Source organism: Cetorhinus maximus, chromosome 7 (genome assembly GCF_964194155.1).
Source record: "Cetorhinus maximus chromosome 7, sCetMax3.hap1.1, whole genome shotgun sequence".
In the NCBI taxonomy this organism is placed as follows: Eukaryota; Metazoa; Chordata; class Chondrichthyes; order Lamniformes; family Cetorhinidae; genus Cetorhinus; species Cetorhinus maximus.
The window spans coordinates 24,622,590-24,641,231 of record NC_135885.1 but is presented as its reverse complement, the minus strand read 5'-3'; the positions used below and the strand labels follow the sequence as shown (position 1 = coordinate 24,641,231).

Here is an 18,642-nt window from a genome sequence, read left to right as displayed (position 1 = left end):
TCATAAATATATAATGAGTGATACAATAGAGAAGAAATGATAGATTCAACTCATTAAATGAGTAGAGCTGCTTTTCTTTGCAAAGGCATATGGTTTTCATTGGAGGTAACTGAATGCTAATGAATATGTTTGACTGGTCTCCTCCCTCACCCGCTATCATTTAATTCGACAAAGAACAAACGTGTGCACGTAAAACAAGTTTGCTTCCTCGCCTGAAAAATCTCTTGGGCCAACCTATTTATTTGCTTCTTACGATTCGATCTAATTTCAACCCTTAAATGTGAAATTAATTTTCATGACACTGCTCTTCTTCATCAGAGAGCGAGCTGGGCTCCAGCCGGAACGCATGTGCTCCGGGTTTTGATGCTGGGGTGGGAGCTTTCAGAGCGGGTTTCGCGGCGGGGGGAGAGATTTGTGTGAAGGACCTGAAGAGCAGTTTTATTTCTGACTGTCTGAACCATGAACCCTGTTTTAACGAAGGTGATTTTGATTTATAGCAAGCATATATATCTATATATATATATCTATAACATATATAACGTAAAGGACAGTTTCATGTTTCAAGACATGTTTGCGGTGTGATTGTGTACTGTGTATACGCAGCCTGGACCCCCCAGGGTGGGGGTGGCAGAGACAAGGGGAGCACGGCTGGGGTTTAGAGGAATAATAACATTTCTCAGCGTGGTCAACGACCTTCCAAGCGACCCTGAGTGACACGCGGAAGCTTACAAGCAAAGCCGGCAATCCATTCGTTTAGTGGGGGGAAATGCATTTATGTAGCGCCTACCGTGACCACGGGACGGCCCAAAACGCTTTACGGCCAATTAAGTACTTTTGAAGTGGAGTCGCTGGTCATGTGGGAAACGTCAGCCGATTTGTGCACAACAAGCTCCCACAAATAGCTGTCTTGACAATGACTGGAAAATGTCAATTGTGGGATAAATACTGGCCACCACACCAGGGAAAATTACACTGCTCTTCTTTAGGATAGTGCCGCTAGATCTCTTACCTCCACCTGAGAGAGCAGAAGTGGCCTCGATTTAACATCTCATCCAAAAGATGGCACCTCTGACAGTGCAGCACTCCCTCAGTACTGCACTGGAGCGCAGCCTAAATATTTGTGCTGCAGTCTTGGACTGAGACGGACACAGCCTTCTGACTCAGAGTTGAGAGTGCTACCAACTGAGTCATGCTGACAAAGACGATGAGATTTTTCCTGATGTTCTGTGATTCTGCCCATTCCATTTCATCACCCTGCCCACCACTCCCCCCACAAAACTGTCTGAAATCTTTTTTTGCTAAGTTCTAGAATTTAACAGGGAAAGAGATCAGGTCCTGACATCAAATATTTGCTTTGCTGCTGGTGAAAATTCACTATCTTAAGCAACATTAATCTATATACATCATAAGACATGACTGAGTGACATCCAGTTTCCGAATTAGTTTCACACAGCCTATTCAAAAATAGTAACTCCATGTACAGCAATATTTTATTTTTTGAGGTCTGACATAATACAAAATAGATTATAATACATCACCAGAATGAGCGAGTCTTACTCCTAATGTCTGAGATATGACAGGTTTAGTTTTTGTGTTTCTCCGTACACTGCATAATTCCATCACGTTTCTTTGGAACCAATTTTTCAATCAGTGTTCGTTGTTTTATTTTCTTGTATAATCTCATTGTTTTGCAGTGACTAACTTTCACAGATAGATCAACTACTTATTCAGTGGCTCTGAATTTATCTCAGTGAGTAGCTGAGCCTTAGAGAAGAAGAAGATCTTGGGGCTCTGCTGGGGAGCAGTAGATGTGCTTTAGTTGGCCTCAGTGCCTCATAATCTGTGGTGGAAAATTCAACCAGGGTTGTTGTTCTTAATCACTACCTAGCACTCTGCTGGAAGGGTATGTTAGTAATGGATGGACACTAGAATGGACTTACTGCAATGACAGCCAGAATTAAATAGGCTTTTGGCACAGCTGAAGCTCACACGTGGATAATAGTTATTTGATTGAGGTAGTGGGGTGACTGCTGCCTGTGGAGAAAGGTAGGAGAGAAATTAGTAAGGGAGGAAAACTCACTCTTCTCATTTAACTAATCAATTCTTTTCTCCATTTCATACTAACTTATATACCAAACTGTGGCTGGTTCATTTTAATAAGTGCAGTTGATTTCGAATTGACATGGCAGCTAAAGTTTTGATTTCACTGTATTTCTCACCATGTACACTCATACTTTGCTTGCAGGTCCTGTGTGTCAGACAAGTAACCCTCTTAAAACAAGCTGCAGCTACAGTCTTCAGGTAGGGATTGATAAATGGAAGCACTTATTGGTAAATTATAGGCTTCACAATCTGTTCTAAAATAATACCACCTTTGCTCTGCTTCTCCCTCTCATTCCCACCCCCACTAAGAGTACCTGGATGTGTTTCACAAAAACTTATTTTTACCTTAACTGCTGAGTAAGGGGAAAAGGAATAGGCCTTATAGCCCCTTGAGCTGACTCCATTATTCAATAAAATCATGGCTGATCTTCTATCTCAACTCCACTTTCCTGCCCTGTCGCTTGATTGGGTTAGTGTCCAAAAATATATTGATCTCATTCTTGAATATACGCAACGGACACAGTCCTGTGTGATAGAGAATTCCAAAGATTCCAGCCCCACTGAGTGAAGATACTTCCCCTCACCTCAGACCTAAGTGGCTGAACCCTTATCCTGAGATTATGATACCTAATTAGCTCCAATGTCCAATCAGACCCTTTTTTTTTAAGCTCTGCCACTGAAGGTAGGTGGAGGTAACGTTTTCACCACTGGTTAGTCTGTAAACCATATATCTCAAAAACTAACAGACCATGAATGAATGAATCAGTGAAACCTGGCGCACAGATAGCTTATGGCTCAAGGAAGAACTGATTAATTTTGGTGAAAATACAGATCCGGATCCTAGAATTTTTTAAAAGATCCGTTAACATTGGGAAATAGGCGAGTTGACTTTTTTTTAAAGACAGTTGTGGGTTGTTTTATTTAGAATTTTGTTGATTGTTTTAGAATGCTGTGGATTGTCTCAGCTGCTGTGTTGGAATTTGTCACAGCTATCAAAATGTGAGCAGTTTTCAGAGCAGATTGTTGACTGTGGATGGGCCTGAGGCTGCCTCAGTGAGTTGGAAGCTCTTGAAAAGTTTTTTTTTAGCTTTTGTAGTAGTTACAGAGCATAATCCAGGCATGGAAAAGTCTCAAGGGAGAGCTGCGTATGCGTAATTGTAATAATGTTGAGTTAACACAGTGTGGTGGAAGTATGCACTCTACTGTGTGCCCTTGTCACTTGTTTTAAGAAGTGTTTCCCTTTTCTAATAATGAAGCAGAGACTCCATAATTATGCAAGTTTTACATGTGGTCAACTTTGCTAGTCTTGGGATCTGTTTCTTGGCTCTGGGATTAACAAGAACCAGTGGCACAGAGTAGGAACATGCTTTTTTTAAACTAATCTGCTTGCAAAGCTTGAGTTTTGTAATGGGAGATTTTTTTTTAAAAAAACTCTTAAAAAGCTTGCTATTTAAAATGAAATGTTTTCTAAGGGAAATATTTTTCCACAGTCCTTAATGTTCAACTTCTAAAAAGGTTTGCAATAAAGTGAGATCAGAGGTTAATGTTTATGTTTAATATAGGTTTGATGCCAAACAATTTCATTTGTGGACACTTTCTTAATGGATGAAATCCACTACATTTAAAATATGCGCCAGAATCACTTATATTCTTAATTTATTTATTACATGTTCTTTTATGTCCTTGTTCTCTTGTATCATGTATCCTCCATAACTAAGAGAGCAAAAAACAATTTGTTACCAGCTTTCTAGCAGTGTCACACATAGCTGTTTGGAGATATGAGAGATTAGTCTGGGTTAAATTATCATCCATCCTTCTCTCTGGCAAAGTTTCTTATCTATTTATTCATTCATGGTATGTGGGTTTCAGTGGCAAGGCCAACATTTATTTCTCATCCCTAGTTGCCCTTGAGAAGATGGTGATGTGCCATGTTCTTGACTTGCTGCAGTCCATGTTGTGTAAGTACACCCACAGTGCTTTTAGGGCGGGTGTATCAGGATTTTGACTTAGCAATATTGAAGGACGGGCAATATTGTTCCAAGTCAGGATGGTGTCTGACTTGAGGGGGAACTTGCAGGTATAGGTCACAGGTTTGGAAGGTGCTGTTGAAGAAACCTTGGTGAGTTGCTGCAGTGCGTCTTGTAGGTGGTACATACTGCTGCAACGTTGCGGTGGTGATTGGAGGGGGTGTTTGTAAAGTAATGAATGGGCTGTCAATCAAACGGGTTGCTTTCTCTTGGATGACATTGAGCTTCTTGATTGTTGTCAGAGCCGCACTCATCCATGCAAGCGGAGAGTATTCCATCAAACTCCTGACTTGTGCCTTGTAGATGGTGAAAGGTATGGGAGAGTTAGGGGATGCGTCAGTATTTGGCAGAATTTCCACTCTGATTTGCTCTTGTAGCCGCAGTATTTATATGGCTGGTCCACTTCAGTTTCTGAAGGAAATTCAATTGCCCCATGCTAGATGTTACAAAGGTAACAAAAAGACAAAAGTGAAGGCTCTCTATCTGAATGCACATAGCATTCATAACAGCGCATGGTGTAGTGGGTAACGTATTAGCACGGATAGAAGATTGGCTGGTTGGCAGAAAGCAGAGAGTATGCATAAATGGGTCTTTTTCTGATTGGCAGGATGTGTCAAGTGGAGTCCCACAGGGGTCTGTACTGGGGCCTCAACTTTTTTACGATTTACATCAATGACTTAGATGAGGGGAGTGAAGACATGGTAGCTAAATTTGTAGATGACACAAAGATAGGTGGACATCAGAAGGATGTTTCCTGTTGTGGGGCACTGTTTTAAAATTAGAGGTCACTCTTTTACGATAGAGATGAGGAGAAATTTTTTCTCTCAGAGTTGTGCGACTTTGGAACTCTCTGCCTCAGAAGGTGGTGGAGGCAGGGTCATTGAATATTTTTAAGGCAGAGGTAGATAGATTCTTGTTAGGCAAGGGAATCAAAGGTTATCGGGGTTAGATGGGAATGTAGAAATCGAAACACGAGAAGATCAGCCATGATCATATTGAATGGTGGAGCAGGCATGAGGGGCCGAATGGTCTACTCCTGTTCCTATTTCTTATTTTCTTATGTTTCTTCCACCTCATATTGAGTCTTAATGCATTGAGCTAAGTTTTATGTGTTTGTGGCACAAGGTATTAAAAAGCTAATTTTATTGTTTTGCCCTCTGCAATTTTTCCTCCCAAAACTTCAATGAATGAATGAAAGGAGGACATATTTATGTCCATACGTGCAATTGTAAAGTCACTGAAGGACAAGTAATAAAATGTCATTGTGTTGTTATCATATTCTTAATAGGAGAGGTGTATTGCCCCATCAACGTTGCATATTTGGTACATGGACTACAAAATAAATGGAACCGTAGGGTAAACAGGAGCTTAGTGCACCACTTTTTTATTAAATTACAGAAAACACCAATTTGTATTTGTATAACACTCTTAATGTTGGAACTTTCCCATGGCACTTCACAAAACGTAAACAGACAAAAGTGGATGCCGAACCAAAGGAGGCGATATTAGCAGGAATAATCAAAAACTTGGTCAAAGAGTTGAGCTTTTAGGAGTGTGTTAAAGTAGAAGGAGGTAGAAAGGCAGAGCGGTTTAGGGAGGCGATTCCACAACTTGGATCCTAGGTGGCTGAAGGCACAGCTGCCAATGGTGAGGTGTAGGGAGTTGAGTGATTGGAGGAACACAGAATTCCCAGAGGCTTGTACAGCTGGTGAAGGTTACAGAACTAAGGAGGGTGAGGCCATGAAGGGATTTAAACATAAGGACAAGAATATTAAATTTGAAGCTTTAAGAGAACTAGGAATCAGCGTAGGTCTGGGTGGGCAGAGGTGATGAGTGAGTGGCACTTGGTGCAGGATGAGATTCAGTCAGCAAAGGTTAGAATAAATTGATGTTTATTGTGGATGGGAGGCAAGCTGGGAAAGTATTGGAATAGTCAAGAGTGGATGTGACAAAGGCTGCGGGTTTTGTAAGGAGATGGTTTAAGACAAGGGTGTAAGTGGATTATGGAGGAGGAGGGATTTGTGATGGAAAGATTATGGATATGGAAGCTCAGCTCACGGTTGGAAGGAAGTTGAAATAGTGATCCATTTGATACAACCTTCCAATTAACAATACAAAACAACCAGTAAGATCTAATTCCTATCTCACCCAAATATAAATATATATATTTTTTTGCTTACACGTATTTCAGATGCTGGGTTGCATAAAGGATGCACATTATTTTTGACTGCATCCAAGATATGAGAACAAGGGAGCATAGGTTATAACTGGCGAAAGGAAAGTTTAGGATGGATGTCAGAAAGAACATCAACCAATGAATGGTCTTCAGGATGGGGTAGCTGGAGATGGTTGGGTAATGTGATAAGAGCTGGCAGGTTTCATTGATGCAGGCTTGTGCCACCAGCTGTCCCTCTTTTTGGTACATTGCAAATCTCCACATTTTTTTCATTTGGTTTATGAACTAAAATTTCAAGTTACCTCTCAGCGGCGTGTATTTTCAGCTTAGCGAGGTAGTTTTTCTCAAATCAAACTTTTCCAATTTTCAAAATACAAATGAACTATCTTTGCAGCGTAAAAATGGAATTTCATTGATCTTTTTCTTTTTTAGGTTAACATCCGTCAGACAGCCTCCTTTGTGGTTTACAGGTCAGAAAGTCTTTAGTTCATTTATTGCAGAATACTTTCTTGCCGAAAGGACCCAATTTATTAGGGACAGCATAATGTATTTATTTAATGTGCTCCTTTAAATTCTTGGGCCGCAGCACTTCTCCAAGTCTTTCCAGCTCCTGCCTATGATCCCTCCTGTTTCATTTATTCAGGCTGCTGGCTCTGACAACATTCACCTCAGGTTGCTCAAAGCAAGCTGTGGGGTGCAGTGAGCCCCTGGCTTATGTATTCAATAATTCAATACAGACTGGGATTGTTTCAATGAATTGGAGAGAGGCTAATATTTAAAAATGGTGGCAAATCAAAACCAGGAAATTACAGGTTCATTAACTTAACTTCAATTTTTGGAAAGCTATTAGGGATCATTCAAGGACATGGTAAGCGTTATTAGAGACTCCCAATGTAGCTCCTGGAAACAAAGTCAGGTCCCACCAACCTGGTTAATTTTTTTTGAGTTTGGTGGATGGTGTTGACATTTATTTAGACTTTCAGAAAAATCTTGAGAAGGTGCTCCCAATCAGTTACTTTATAAGATAGAGTCCTGGATTGGATAGGGAATTGTTGAGGGTTGGAAAGTGGTTCTGCATTGTGACTGATGAAGTTCCACAGGGATCAGTGTTGGGACTGTTGCTCTTCATGATCTACGTCAATGATTGAGACAATGGAGTCGCTGGTACTGTCCACAAGTTCACAGATTACCAGAAGATAGGTGCTCGTCTTGGGACCCTCTGAGAAAGTCTGCAATCTGACCTAGGTGCAATGGGAGAAATGGGCTCACATCTGGCAGCTGTCATTTAATGTAGCTGACTACAGTGTTATGCTTTTGGGTAGGGTCAATATCAAGCCATGTATATACCATATTAGGCATGGAATTGAAATCTGTTGTGTGGGAAAAGGATGTTGGCAGTATAGTACAAGTCTTTGAAGGCACACAATCAGTGCAATGAGGCTATTGCAGAGTCACATAGTGTGCCAGAGTGTTTTGCAACGAAATTCAGTATAAAACTAAAAGAACTATAGCATCCTGTACAAGACTTTAGTTAGCCTTCACAAGGCTGGTGTTAAAGATCCTGGAAAAGGTTTAAAAGGAGGGCCATTGTAAAGATCCTTAGTTTAAAACCCGTGGTTAGCATGATAGACTTGGAGAACTGGGTGTTTTTACTCTAAAAATACTTGGGTTTTGGGGAGATTTAAGTGAAATTTTTAAAATAATGAAGGGACTAGACTGTGTCTGTGTGGCTAGGCCATTGCATAGAATCATAGTAACTTAAAGCACAAGAGGTGGCTATTCGGCCCTTTCTGCTTGTGCTGGCTTTTTGAAAGAGTCTCACATCCCCACTTTTTATCTGTAACCCTGTAAATTCCTCATTCTCAAAGTACCTATGGAGCTCTCAATTAAAATTTATTCATGGAATCAGCTTCCTGCACCTTTTCAGGTTCCAGATCCTGACAACTCCGAAAAAATCTGATCCTATCCCCCTTTAGATCTTTTGCCAACAATTTTGAATCTATAACCTCTAGTCATTGAGCTACTCACTATTCCATCAAATCCTTTCATCATCTTGAAAATCTCTTTTTGAAGAAGTCACCAGGATAAAGGATGAAAGTAAGAACAAATTACATTCATATAGCGCCTCTAACACAAAAAAAACCCAAGGCACTTCACAGGAGCGCTATTAAACAAAACTTGACACATGAACAAAAGCTAGGACCAAGAGGTAGGCTTTACAGAGTGTCTTAAAGAGCAGAGAGAGATAGGTGGGGAAGTTTAGGGAGGGAATTTCAGCGCTTAGCGCCTAGGCAGTTGAAGGCACAGTGACTAAAAACGGGAATGCACAAAAGACCAAAACTGGATCTCAGCAGGTTGTAGGCCTGAAGGAGATTAACAGAGGTGGGAAGAGTGAAGACCATAGAGGTATTTTAAAACAAGGATGAGAATTTTAAAATAGGCATCTCTGCTGGAGGTTAGCATATATAGGTTAGCATAGGAGTAATAGATGAACAGGACTTGGTGCCAGTTAGAATGCGGACAGTAGTGTTTTGGATCATCAAGTTTTTGGAAGGCGGAAGATGGATAGCTGGCCAGGACAACATTGGGACAGTCAAGCCTAGGGATTACAAATGCATGGATGAAGGTTTCAGCATCAGCTGAGCTGAAACAGCGCGGATACAGGTGATGTTACAGGGAAGTAAGAGATTTTGGAAATGGGAGCAGATATATGGTTGAAACTTATTTCAGGGTCAGATAGAACACCAAGATTGAAAACGGTCTGGTTCAGCATCAGACAGTAGCCAGGGAGAAGGATGGAGTCGGTGGTTAGGGAACAATGTTTGCGGTTGAACACAATGGCTTTGGTCTTCCTAATATTTAGTTGGAGGAAGTTTATGCTATCCACTACTGGATGTTGGACAAGCAGTGTGACAAATCAGAGACAGTGGATGGCTCAAGAGAGAGATGGTACAGCTGGATGTTGTCAACGTACACATGGAACCTGACATTATGTTTTTGGATAATGTCGCCAAGGGACAGCATGTAGCTGAAAAATAGCAGGGGCCGAGGATAGATCCTTGTAGATCCTTTGCAGAGGGAATCGCGAGAGGTAAGAGTGTGGGAGTGGAAAAATAATTAATTTCAGGTGAGTCTCTGCCACAACTGAATAGATGAGAGTGAAACCAGGTGAGGGCAGTCCCAGTAAGTTGGACAGCAGAGGAAAGATATTTGAGGAGGATGGTGTGCTCAACATTGTCAAAGACTGCAGACAGATCAAAAACGTTGAAGAGGAATAGTTTACCTTAGCCACAATCACATAGGATGTAACCTGGTAGACATTGTCTACCTGGACTTTCAGAAAGCTTTCCTAAAAGTTTGAAACTAGTGGATTAGTGGCAATCTACTTCAACGGACTGAAAATTAACTGAATGTCCTTAGGCAGAAGGTTGTCACCAGTGGATTTTGATTTGAAACCTGTTAACAACGGTGCCTTATAGGAATTAGTGTTAGCACCTTTGCTATTTACTATTTAATTGAAGGCCTGGATGTAGGTGTTAGGGGAATGGTCCACAAGATTTATGCAAGTATTACGTCTAAAAACGATGCTTAACTACTCAATGCAGATCTTTACATTTTGGAAGAGTGGGCGCGTGTTTAACAAATGATGTTCAACTTGGTAAAGTGTAGTGTTATACAAGGGAGACAGGTCTAATGCTAAATATACATACATCCTACAGGGAACAGAATTGAAGCCAGTGATGACAGAGAGAGATCTGGGTTTTATAGTGCATCATTTTTCTCAAGGTTCATTGTCACTGCTGTGAGGAGGCTAAAATAACAGTGTTCTAGATTGTACACAAGACAATTTTTAAAAAAACAAAGCATTTTATCCTTGTGTAAGACCTTGGATGTGCCTCAGTTAGAATACTATGTCCTGTCTTGGTCTTCTCATAGAGGATATTTGAGGTTTTTTTTTATTCATTCACGGGATGTGGGCTTCGCTGGCTGGGCCAACATTTATTATCCACCCCTAGTTGCCCTTGAGAAGGTGGTGGTGAGCTGCCTTCTTGAACCGCTGCAGTCCATGTGGTGTAGGTACACCCACAGTGCTATTAAAAAGGGAGTTCCAGGATTTTGACCCAGCGACAGTGAAGGAACGGTGATATATTTCCAAGTCAGGATGATGAGTGACTTGGAGGGGAACTTCCAGGTGGTGATGTTCCCATCTTTCTGCTGCCCTTGTCCTTTGAGGTGGTAGTGGTTGTGGATTTGGATGGTGCTGTCTAAGGAGCCTTGATGAATTCCTGCAGTGCATCTTGTAGATGGTACACGCTGCTGCTACTGTGCGTTGGTGGTGGAGGAAGTGAATATCTGTGGATGTGGTGCCAATCAAGTGGACTGCTTTGTCTTGAATGGTGTCCAGCTTCAGTGTCATAGGAGCTGTACTCATCCAGGCAAGTGGGTAGTATTCCATCACATTCCTGACTTGTGCCTTGTAGTTGGTTGACAGACTTTGGGGAGTCAGGAGGCGAGTTACTCGTCGCCCGATTCCTAGCCTCTGACCTGCTCTTGTAGCCACAGTATTTATATGGCTGGTCCAGTTCAGTTTATGGTCAATGGTAACCCCAAGGATGTTGATAGTGAGGGATTCAGTAATGGTAATGCCATTGAACATCAAGGGGCAATGGTTGGATCCTCTCTTGTTGGAGATGGTCATTGCCTGACACTTGTGTGGCGCGTATTTTACTTGCCATTTGTCAGCCCAAGCCTGGATATTGTCCAGGTCTTGCTGCATTTGGACATGGACTGTTTCAGTATCTGAGGAGTCGCAAATGGTGCTGAACATTGTGCAATCATCAGCGAACATCCTCACTTCAGACCTTATGATGGAAGGAAGGTCATTGATAAAGCAGCTGAAGATGGTTGGGCCTAGGACACTACCCTGAGGAACTCCTGCAGGGGATTTCCTGGGGCTGAGATGACTGACCTCCAACAACCACAACCATCTTTCTTTGTGCTAGGTGTGACTCCAACCAACGGAGAGTTCTCCCCCTGATTCCCAGTGACTCCAGTTTTGGCTGAATCGAATTGGCTGAAGACTGGCATCTGTGATGCTGAGGACTTCTGGAGGAGGCTGAGGTGGATCATCCACTCGACACTTCTGGCTGAAGATTGTTGCGAATTCTTCAGCTTTATCTTTTGCACTTTGTGCTGGGCTCCTCCAACATTGAGGATGGGGATATTTGTGGAGCAATCTCCTCCACTGAGTTGTTTAATTGTGCACCATCATTCACGACTGGATGTGGCAGGATTGCAGAGCTTAGATTTGATCCGTTGGTTGTGGGATCGCTTAGCTCTGTCTATCACTTGCTGCTGTGGCACGCAAGTAGTCCTGTTTTATAGCTTCACCAGGTTGATACCTCGTTTTTAGGTATGATTGGTGCTGCTCCTGGCATGCACTCTCTGCATTCTTTATTGAACCAGGGTTGATTTCTTGGCTCGATGATAATGGTAGAGTGGGGGATATGCCGGACTATGAGGTTACAGATTGTGTTCGAATACAATTCTGCTGCTGCTGATGGCCCACAGCACCTTATGGATGCCCAGTCTTGAGTTGCTTGATCTGTTCGAAATCTATCCCATTTAGCACGGTGGTAGTGCCACACAACACGATGGAAGGCATCCTCAATGTAAAGGTGGGACTTCCTCTCCCCAATGACTGTGCGGTGGTCACTCCTACCGATACTGTCATGGACAGGTGCATCTGCAGTAGGCAGGTTGGTGAGGATGAGGTCAAGTATGTTTTTTCGTCTTGTTGGTTCCCTCACCACCTGCCACAGACTCAGTCTAGCAGCTGCGTCATTTAAGACTCGGCCAGCTCAGTCAGTAGTGGTACTACCAAGCCACTCTTGGTGATGGACATTGAAGCCCCCTACCCAGAGAACATTCTGCGCCCTTGCCACCCTCAGCGCTCCCACCAAGTGATGTTCAACATGGAGGAGCACTGATTCATCAGCTAAGGAAGGGTGGTACGTGATAATCAGCAGGAGGTTTCCTTGCCCATGTTTTACCTGATGCCATGAGACTTTGTGGGGTCTGGAGTCTATGTTGAGGATTCCCAGGGCAACTCCCTCCTGACTCTATACCACAGGTTTTGGAAAGACTGCAGAAGGGCACGATTAATTCACAGTCTAAAACACCTCATGTGCCAGATTGACTCAGTCAGATCTCTATACTTCAGAAGTGCTTAGACTCAGGCTATTTGATTGAGGTTTCTGAAATAATATAAGGACTGGATTTTGAAAAAGGGCCTAATCCAGGTAGTTACATGGTGGAGTGGGTGAATGGCAGGCAAAAATGTTAGTCTTCAGGTATGGTACAGATTTCAAAAGGGAACATTCCTCATTGATGAATCTCAAAAAGAATTTATCAAGGAGATAACACACATGGTGGGGGGAGGGGGTGTTGGGAGGGAAGTGCAGTGGATATAATGTTCACATGGACCAATTATCTCCACTGGATAGGCTAGGGAGCACCCAGAGGCCACGCTTATAAATGACACATGGGCAGAATTAGATTGGATGGAACAAGATAAATAGATTCCCTGAAATATATAATTGGGACTGATTTAAATCCAGAGAAAAGAATTTCAAATCTGAGCTGTTGAGCGACAGAGAGCAGTCATGGGTTAGCCTCCGGAAAACCACTCTGCCTGATTAAAAGTGGTTGGTTTTAACCACAATTGGCTGACTCATGTTTGTGCGCATGTGTGTGTGTGAGGGAGATGGAGATGGACACAAGCTGTATTGAACATGCTACCAAGATCTTTTAATTTTTTTGTATGAATAAACTTCCACTGCTTTATTGTCAAAACCACACTGCAGTCACAACATGGTGTTTATGTCCAGTTGGTAACTGCTGAGATGCTAATTTCACTTCTGATGCATTTAACTCCTGGGAAAAGAATGAATGAAAGTAATGTCACTGCATTAATGCACTTACAGATGTGTTGTATTCTCTGGAGTGAAAGCTCAGCATCTGAACAGCAATGAGAATAATTCAGCTAAGTGCCAAGGAACCAATTAACAATTCAAGTAAATAATGCTCAGCATGTGTTCCATCATTTTCTACAACTGAGATCTCAGATTTGACTTTACTTGGAAATGTTTGGGTCAGATAAGGTATTTTAGATGTCAAACTTAATAGGCAACTAAAGGTTTCAATCAGATGAATGCAATCTTTGAGCTTTTAAATTTGTTTGTTTTAAATGTTCCATTTCAATTGGATTTATGGCACTGCAAAAAAGATTGTGCGCCCCCCCACCCCCAAGTATACTTGTTTATTGCTTGGAGATCTTGCGCTGCTCTATATTTCCCAATTTCACAGCAAAGGTCCAAAACCAGCTGTATTATTGAGGCTGGTGTGTGTCAGGGAGGTGAATCAAACTAGGCTGCTCAGCATAGTAGTCAGCTTGTTGGCAATATTGACAAAGACATAGAAGCAGGTCACACCATGTTACACTAGGAATGATTTGTGATATAGAGAGACACTAAGGAGGAAAGAAATTGGCAAGAGAAAAATGTAGGTTTTCATGGTCTTTGATTTTGGATCTGCCTACTTGGTGAAAGAGAGATTTCAATGGACATCATTGCTTGGAAGCTGGCAAGATGGAGATCTTGGTTTGATTTCTCCTCAGAATTGCACTGCCTTTGATGCAATTTGCTGTACACTGGGGAGATCAAACAAAGGTTGGATGATCAATTTGATGAACGGCACCATGCTCTCTGACCTCCTTGTGACTCATCTAGTTCAATTTCACTCCTCCTATTTCCACTCTCACTGTTTCCTTTTTGGCCCCGTGCACCATTCTGGTCAAGCTCATCACAAATTTCAGTCTCTGTCCTCAGTCTCCCTGCAGCCGTCTGTTCTGAGCACTGATGGTTGCAGCTTTAAACCTCTGCTGTCTTTCCCATTTTCTTGCCCATCTCTCACATCTACCTTTTATTACTACCATCATAAAATTGTTTTCATCCTCTTCTTATTTGTGCCTCGTTGTGATGAGAACCAGAGAGCCAAACTACTGCTACTCTACCCATTCTCCCTTTTATTGCTCCTATAAAGAGGCTTAGCTACCTTCCAACTTTTAGTTATGATGGGTCCATACCCAAAATGTTAAGCAGGTCTGTTGGCAGATAAATTAAGTGTTTTTAGAAATTTATTTTACATTGCTAGCTTGCTTCAATTGTTTGTAGGACTAATCCTTTAAAGTTCTATCCTGCTCCTTCCTATTTCAAACATTCATCAGACTATATTATGTGTCTGTAACACTATAAAAATGATCTTTATCAGTTTTGATAAAAGGTTATCAACAGGAAACATTGGCCAGGATTTTTTGGATGGCAGGGTTTCCCTTCCCGCCATCCGAAGAGTCAGCAGGGAACACATCCCCGCCGATAATGCCTGCCTCACATCCAATGAGCATTAACTGGCTGATCACTCAGGAGGAAGTCCCGTCTTAAAGAGCTGCTGGCCAATCTGATTGGCCAACAGCTCTCTAGTCCCTGCAGCACCAGAAGCTGCAGTGGATAGGACTGGGACTGCATGCAGTCCCCGGAGCCTAAGTACCAGGATTCCAGGAAGAGGTAAGTTTTGGGGGTCTCAGGGCGGGAGGGTAGGAGGGACCTTGGGGATGGATAGTGGGGTGATTGGAGTGTTGACAGAGAGGCTGGGGGTGCGGGGGAGGGAGATCCAGTGGCCACCAGACCTTAAGGGGGAGGCGCCTGAGGTTAAAAGGGGGCTTCTAATGGAGGTACCCCTCCCCTTCCCACCCAAAGCCTAAACCCAATTATTTTCAGGCTTCTCCGATACCCCGGAACTCCTCCCACCAGCCTAAAATTTGAGGCATTGTGGGGAATGGCTCTTAAGTGGTCAATAATTGGCCATTTAAGGGTCTCGATTGGGATAAGGATGGGTAGCCTGTCAGAGGCCTCGCCTGCCCCAGCGTAAAAGTGCTGAGAGGTTGGGGCGGGTGGAAACCCAGCAGCTGCGCTATTTTTCGTTTTCTAACTGTAAAAATCTATAGTACCGATTGCTTAAAAAGACTTTCAATTCTGATTAAATGTTCCATCAAAATATTAGTTTATCTTTTTCTCTGTTAGACACTGACTGACCAAAAATGCATTTCAGGATTTTTTTGTTCATGATTCAGATTTTCAGTGTTCATGGCTTACCCTTTATCCATTCTTTTATTTAATATTTACATATTTTCATTTATCTTAACTGTACATGATTTTAGGTAGAGCTGGACAAAAGTACAGAATCAAAGGATGTTAGATAACTCTAATAGAGAAAGCAGATTCTAACCCTGTTAGGTTATTTGTACAAAAATGCTATTGTTAGTCTTTGAAGAGTGGTCTCAATTGCTTTGTGTCATTTTGTATTGACCCTGTACTGCCACCAGGAGATTAGACATCTCAAGAGTGTGACCTGGTAATATATTTTAATCAAATAAATTCTACATTCTGCGTACACAGATAATATCCTAACCAGCAAGAGACATTACAGGTCGATGCCCACCCATGGGATTGGAAGGTATAAATACTTACTGCCAAGAGAAGTGGTAAGTAATATTTTGTTTGTGTGTCTGGATTAAATTCAACACAACGATAGTACAGAGATGATTAATTGCAAAATTCACTTATCGACTTAGTTTTAAAATAGACAAATTTCATGGTAACTATATTTTTCAAATCAGGCATTGAATTCTTTTCTTTCCCCTCCTTAATTTACTGTCATCTTCCTCCTTCCTCTCCTGAAAGATTCAACTCTTATAGTCTCACTATTCTCCAGCAGCCCTCCAGGTCAATTCTCAAATTGTCACCTTCCTGGTGTCCCTAGACAGTGAATACCGAATGCCAATTTGGATGGAGGACATTTTAGACATTTTACACAGTCCTGATTGTGTTTTACCTGACATCCATAGAAGCACACCTTCTGTGTGGCTCAGTTACATACTGGCTTCAGCAATTGCGGGAGCTTTGTTTTGCCCCTTAAATTTTCTGTTCCCCTCAAAAATGATGGAATTTGCATTTATGTAGTGCCTTTCACAACCTCAGGATGCCCTGAAGCTCTTTACGGCCAAGTGTAATTAGCTTTATAATATAGAAAACATGGCAGGCACTTTATGCTGTGTAAGGTTCCACAGACAGGCACAGATATTTGAAATAAAAACAGAAAATGCAGGAAATATTCAGCAGGTTTGGCAGCACGTGTGGAGAGAAAGAGTTAACAATTCAGGTCTTTGACCTCTCATCAGAATTTAAAGGTCATAGACCTGAAAAGTTATCTCTGTTCCTCTCCATAGATGCTGCCTGACCTGCTGAGTATTCCCAGGATTTGCTGTTTTTATGTTAGCTTTACAGCATCTACAGTATTTTGCTTTTGTAGTGAAGCTATTTGCTGCCTTAGGTGCTTATTTTGTAGTTAATACATTTTGGCAAGCTATTTTCTATCATATAAACTTGTATTTCTTTGCACCCAAAGTCCACAAATTTACAAGCATTTTTGAGTAGGCAATTAGAAGCAGGAACACTATTAATTTTTCCCTTCCCTAACCTGAGGTGTTGAGGTCAATTATAGAGCCTTCTTCACTGACACCTTGACTGTGATCATCTAACTCAGCACAGATCAGAGATTGTACCTGGAACCTTCCTGGTTTATCTGGCTCAGGTCTATACCAGGAAGTACAAAGACTGAGCCATTGGGGACTTATATAGAAATCTCATTTACAGTCCCTTTACCATGTTGTCATTCAGACTTAACATTTTGCATCTTAAACTTAATAAAGAACCATAGAGCTGACATCAGTAGCAAATGTAAAATGAATAGTTAGTAGAGTCCTTATTTGTCTTGTATGCAAGTAAGAAGATGTCAATTTTGTTACAATTATGAGGTTTATAAATTATCATGTTTTTTGAAATGTGTCTTTAATTTAAGGTAAAATGGAGAGGGTCATACAATCTGCTCTGGAGTTCTAAAGTCTGTTTACAACAAGCCTGGGGAAGTTAAGGATCAAAAGATTGTGTTACTGGGGCAATGGTGTTAGGTGTTCATGGTTGGAGACAATGGCAGTAGTCTCTGAGTTCACAATGGATAGACCAAAGGCCTGGATTTTCGCGGAGTCAAAAATGGTGGGTGGGACCCGAATCCAGAAATCCCGCCCCCATTTCCAACAGTAAGGGAAAATGGGTGGGACATGACTCACACAGATGGGAAACTGAACTTAGTTGGGTCATTTGAACTCAGTACTGAATTCAAACAGATCCAATTTTCACTGTGGCAAGGGCCTTAACCCACAATGTGAGAGTTACAAACCTTTAAGAGCACTCGTAAAATCTCTTAAAGAGCAGATAAGGTCTGTAGAACTGTCAAGCTGTCAAGTTATTTAAACTCCTGGCCCTTTTAACTCATTAAAAAAATCAGCCTGCCTGTTATCAGTGAGAATTGAAAAAAATCTGGCCTAGCAGTTACAATAACTGTTTGTTGACATTACCCCAAGGGTCATTGTTAATGTTTGGTTGCTTTCCATAACATATCATTAACTCAGTGGAGGGGTTATGAGTTCACAGTTTGACTGACAGCTCAAAGAGGTTATTAAAGGATTGAATGTCTTTATGGGATTATAAATACAAATGTTTGTTTTTATAAGGGATTAAGTACGTGAGGGAATTTAAATGTTTTAATGAATTTAAATAGATATTTAGAATTTTATTTCATCTCAGCATGGCTCCTGAGGTCTACACATTGTGGATACCAGGTGGGTTGGCATGGAGGGTAAGGACAAAGGGTGGAGGGTGAGGGTATGAGGAGCCAAGAGGTAGGCAGGGATATGGGGAGTGGGTGAGGGTGCAAGGGCTAATATTTAACAGAACTGGGACAAAGTCCCAGAGAGCCAAGGTGGGCCTTTTAACCAGTGCACGTTGGCCGATCCAGGAGCGAAGATTCCACCAGTCAGGAAAGTTTGTACTGGGGTGGGCGTGGCAAGCCAGGAAATTTCCCGACTTGAGCCACCCAACTCAGGAGTGAAAATCCAAGCCTGAGTCTGTCTCTCACAGGCTCAGAAGGATGTTGAAAGTATCGGGTTGTAAACAGTTGTGCTGTAAACTGTCCATTTACTTCTAAGATGAAAAAAGGTTGGGGTCAAGAATAGCTAATCAGCAGCTTTACCAGGATGCAAGGCTAATGTATTTCATGTTGCCATGGAGAAGAGTGCAGAGGAGGCTATTTTTGAGATCACGTTACAGGCTTTGCTACAAATCAGTGAACATCATGAACAGATAGAAGTGTTCTGTGTGG

General features: G+C 41.9%; 1 protein-coding gene across 1 annotated transcript in view; it reads left to right on the top strand.

Annotated features, from left to right (window-relative positions):
* Positions 1–371: 371 nt before the first annotated feature.
* The window catches only part of mrpl48 (mitochondrial ribosomal protein L48), a 36,122-nt gene continuing 17,851 nt past the window's right edge, over positions 372–18,642 (top strand). Inside the window, exons 1-4 of the mRNA XM_078545220.1 lie at positions 372–480; positions 2,246–2,301; positions 6,739–6,776; positions 15,822–15,907. Coding sequence (XP_078401346.1) covers positions 460–480; positions 2,246–2,301; positions 6,739–6,776; positions 15,822–15,907 — 201 coding nt within the window. The 5' untranslated portion in view covers positions 372–459. The remainder of the gene's footprint in view (positions 481–2,245; positions 2,302–6,738; positions 6,777–15,821; positions 15,908–18,642) is intronic.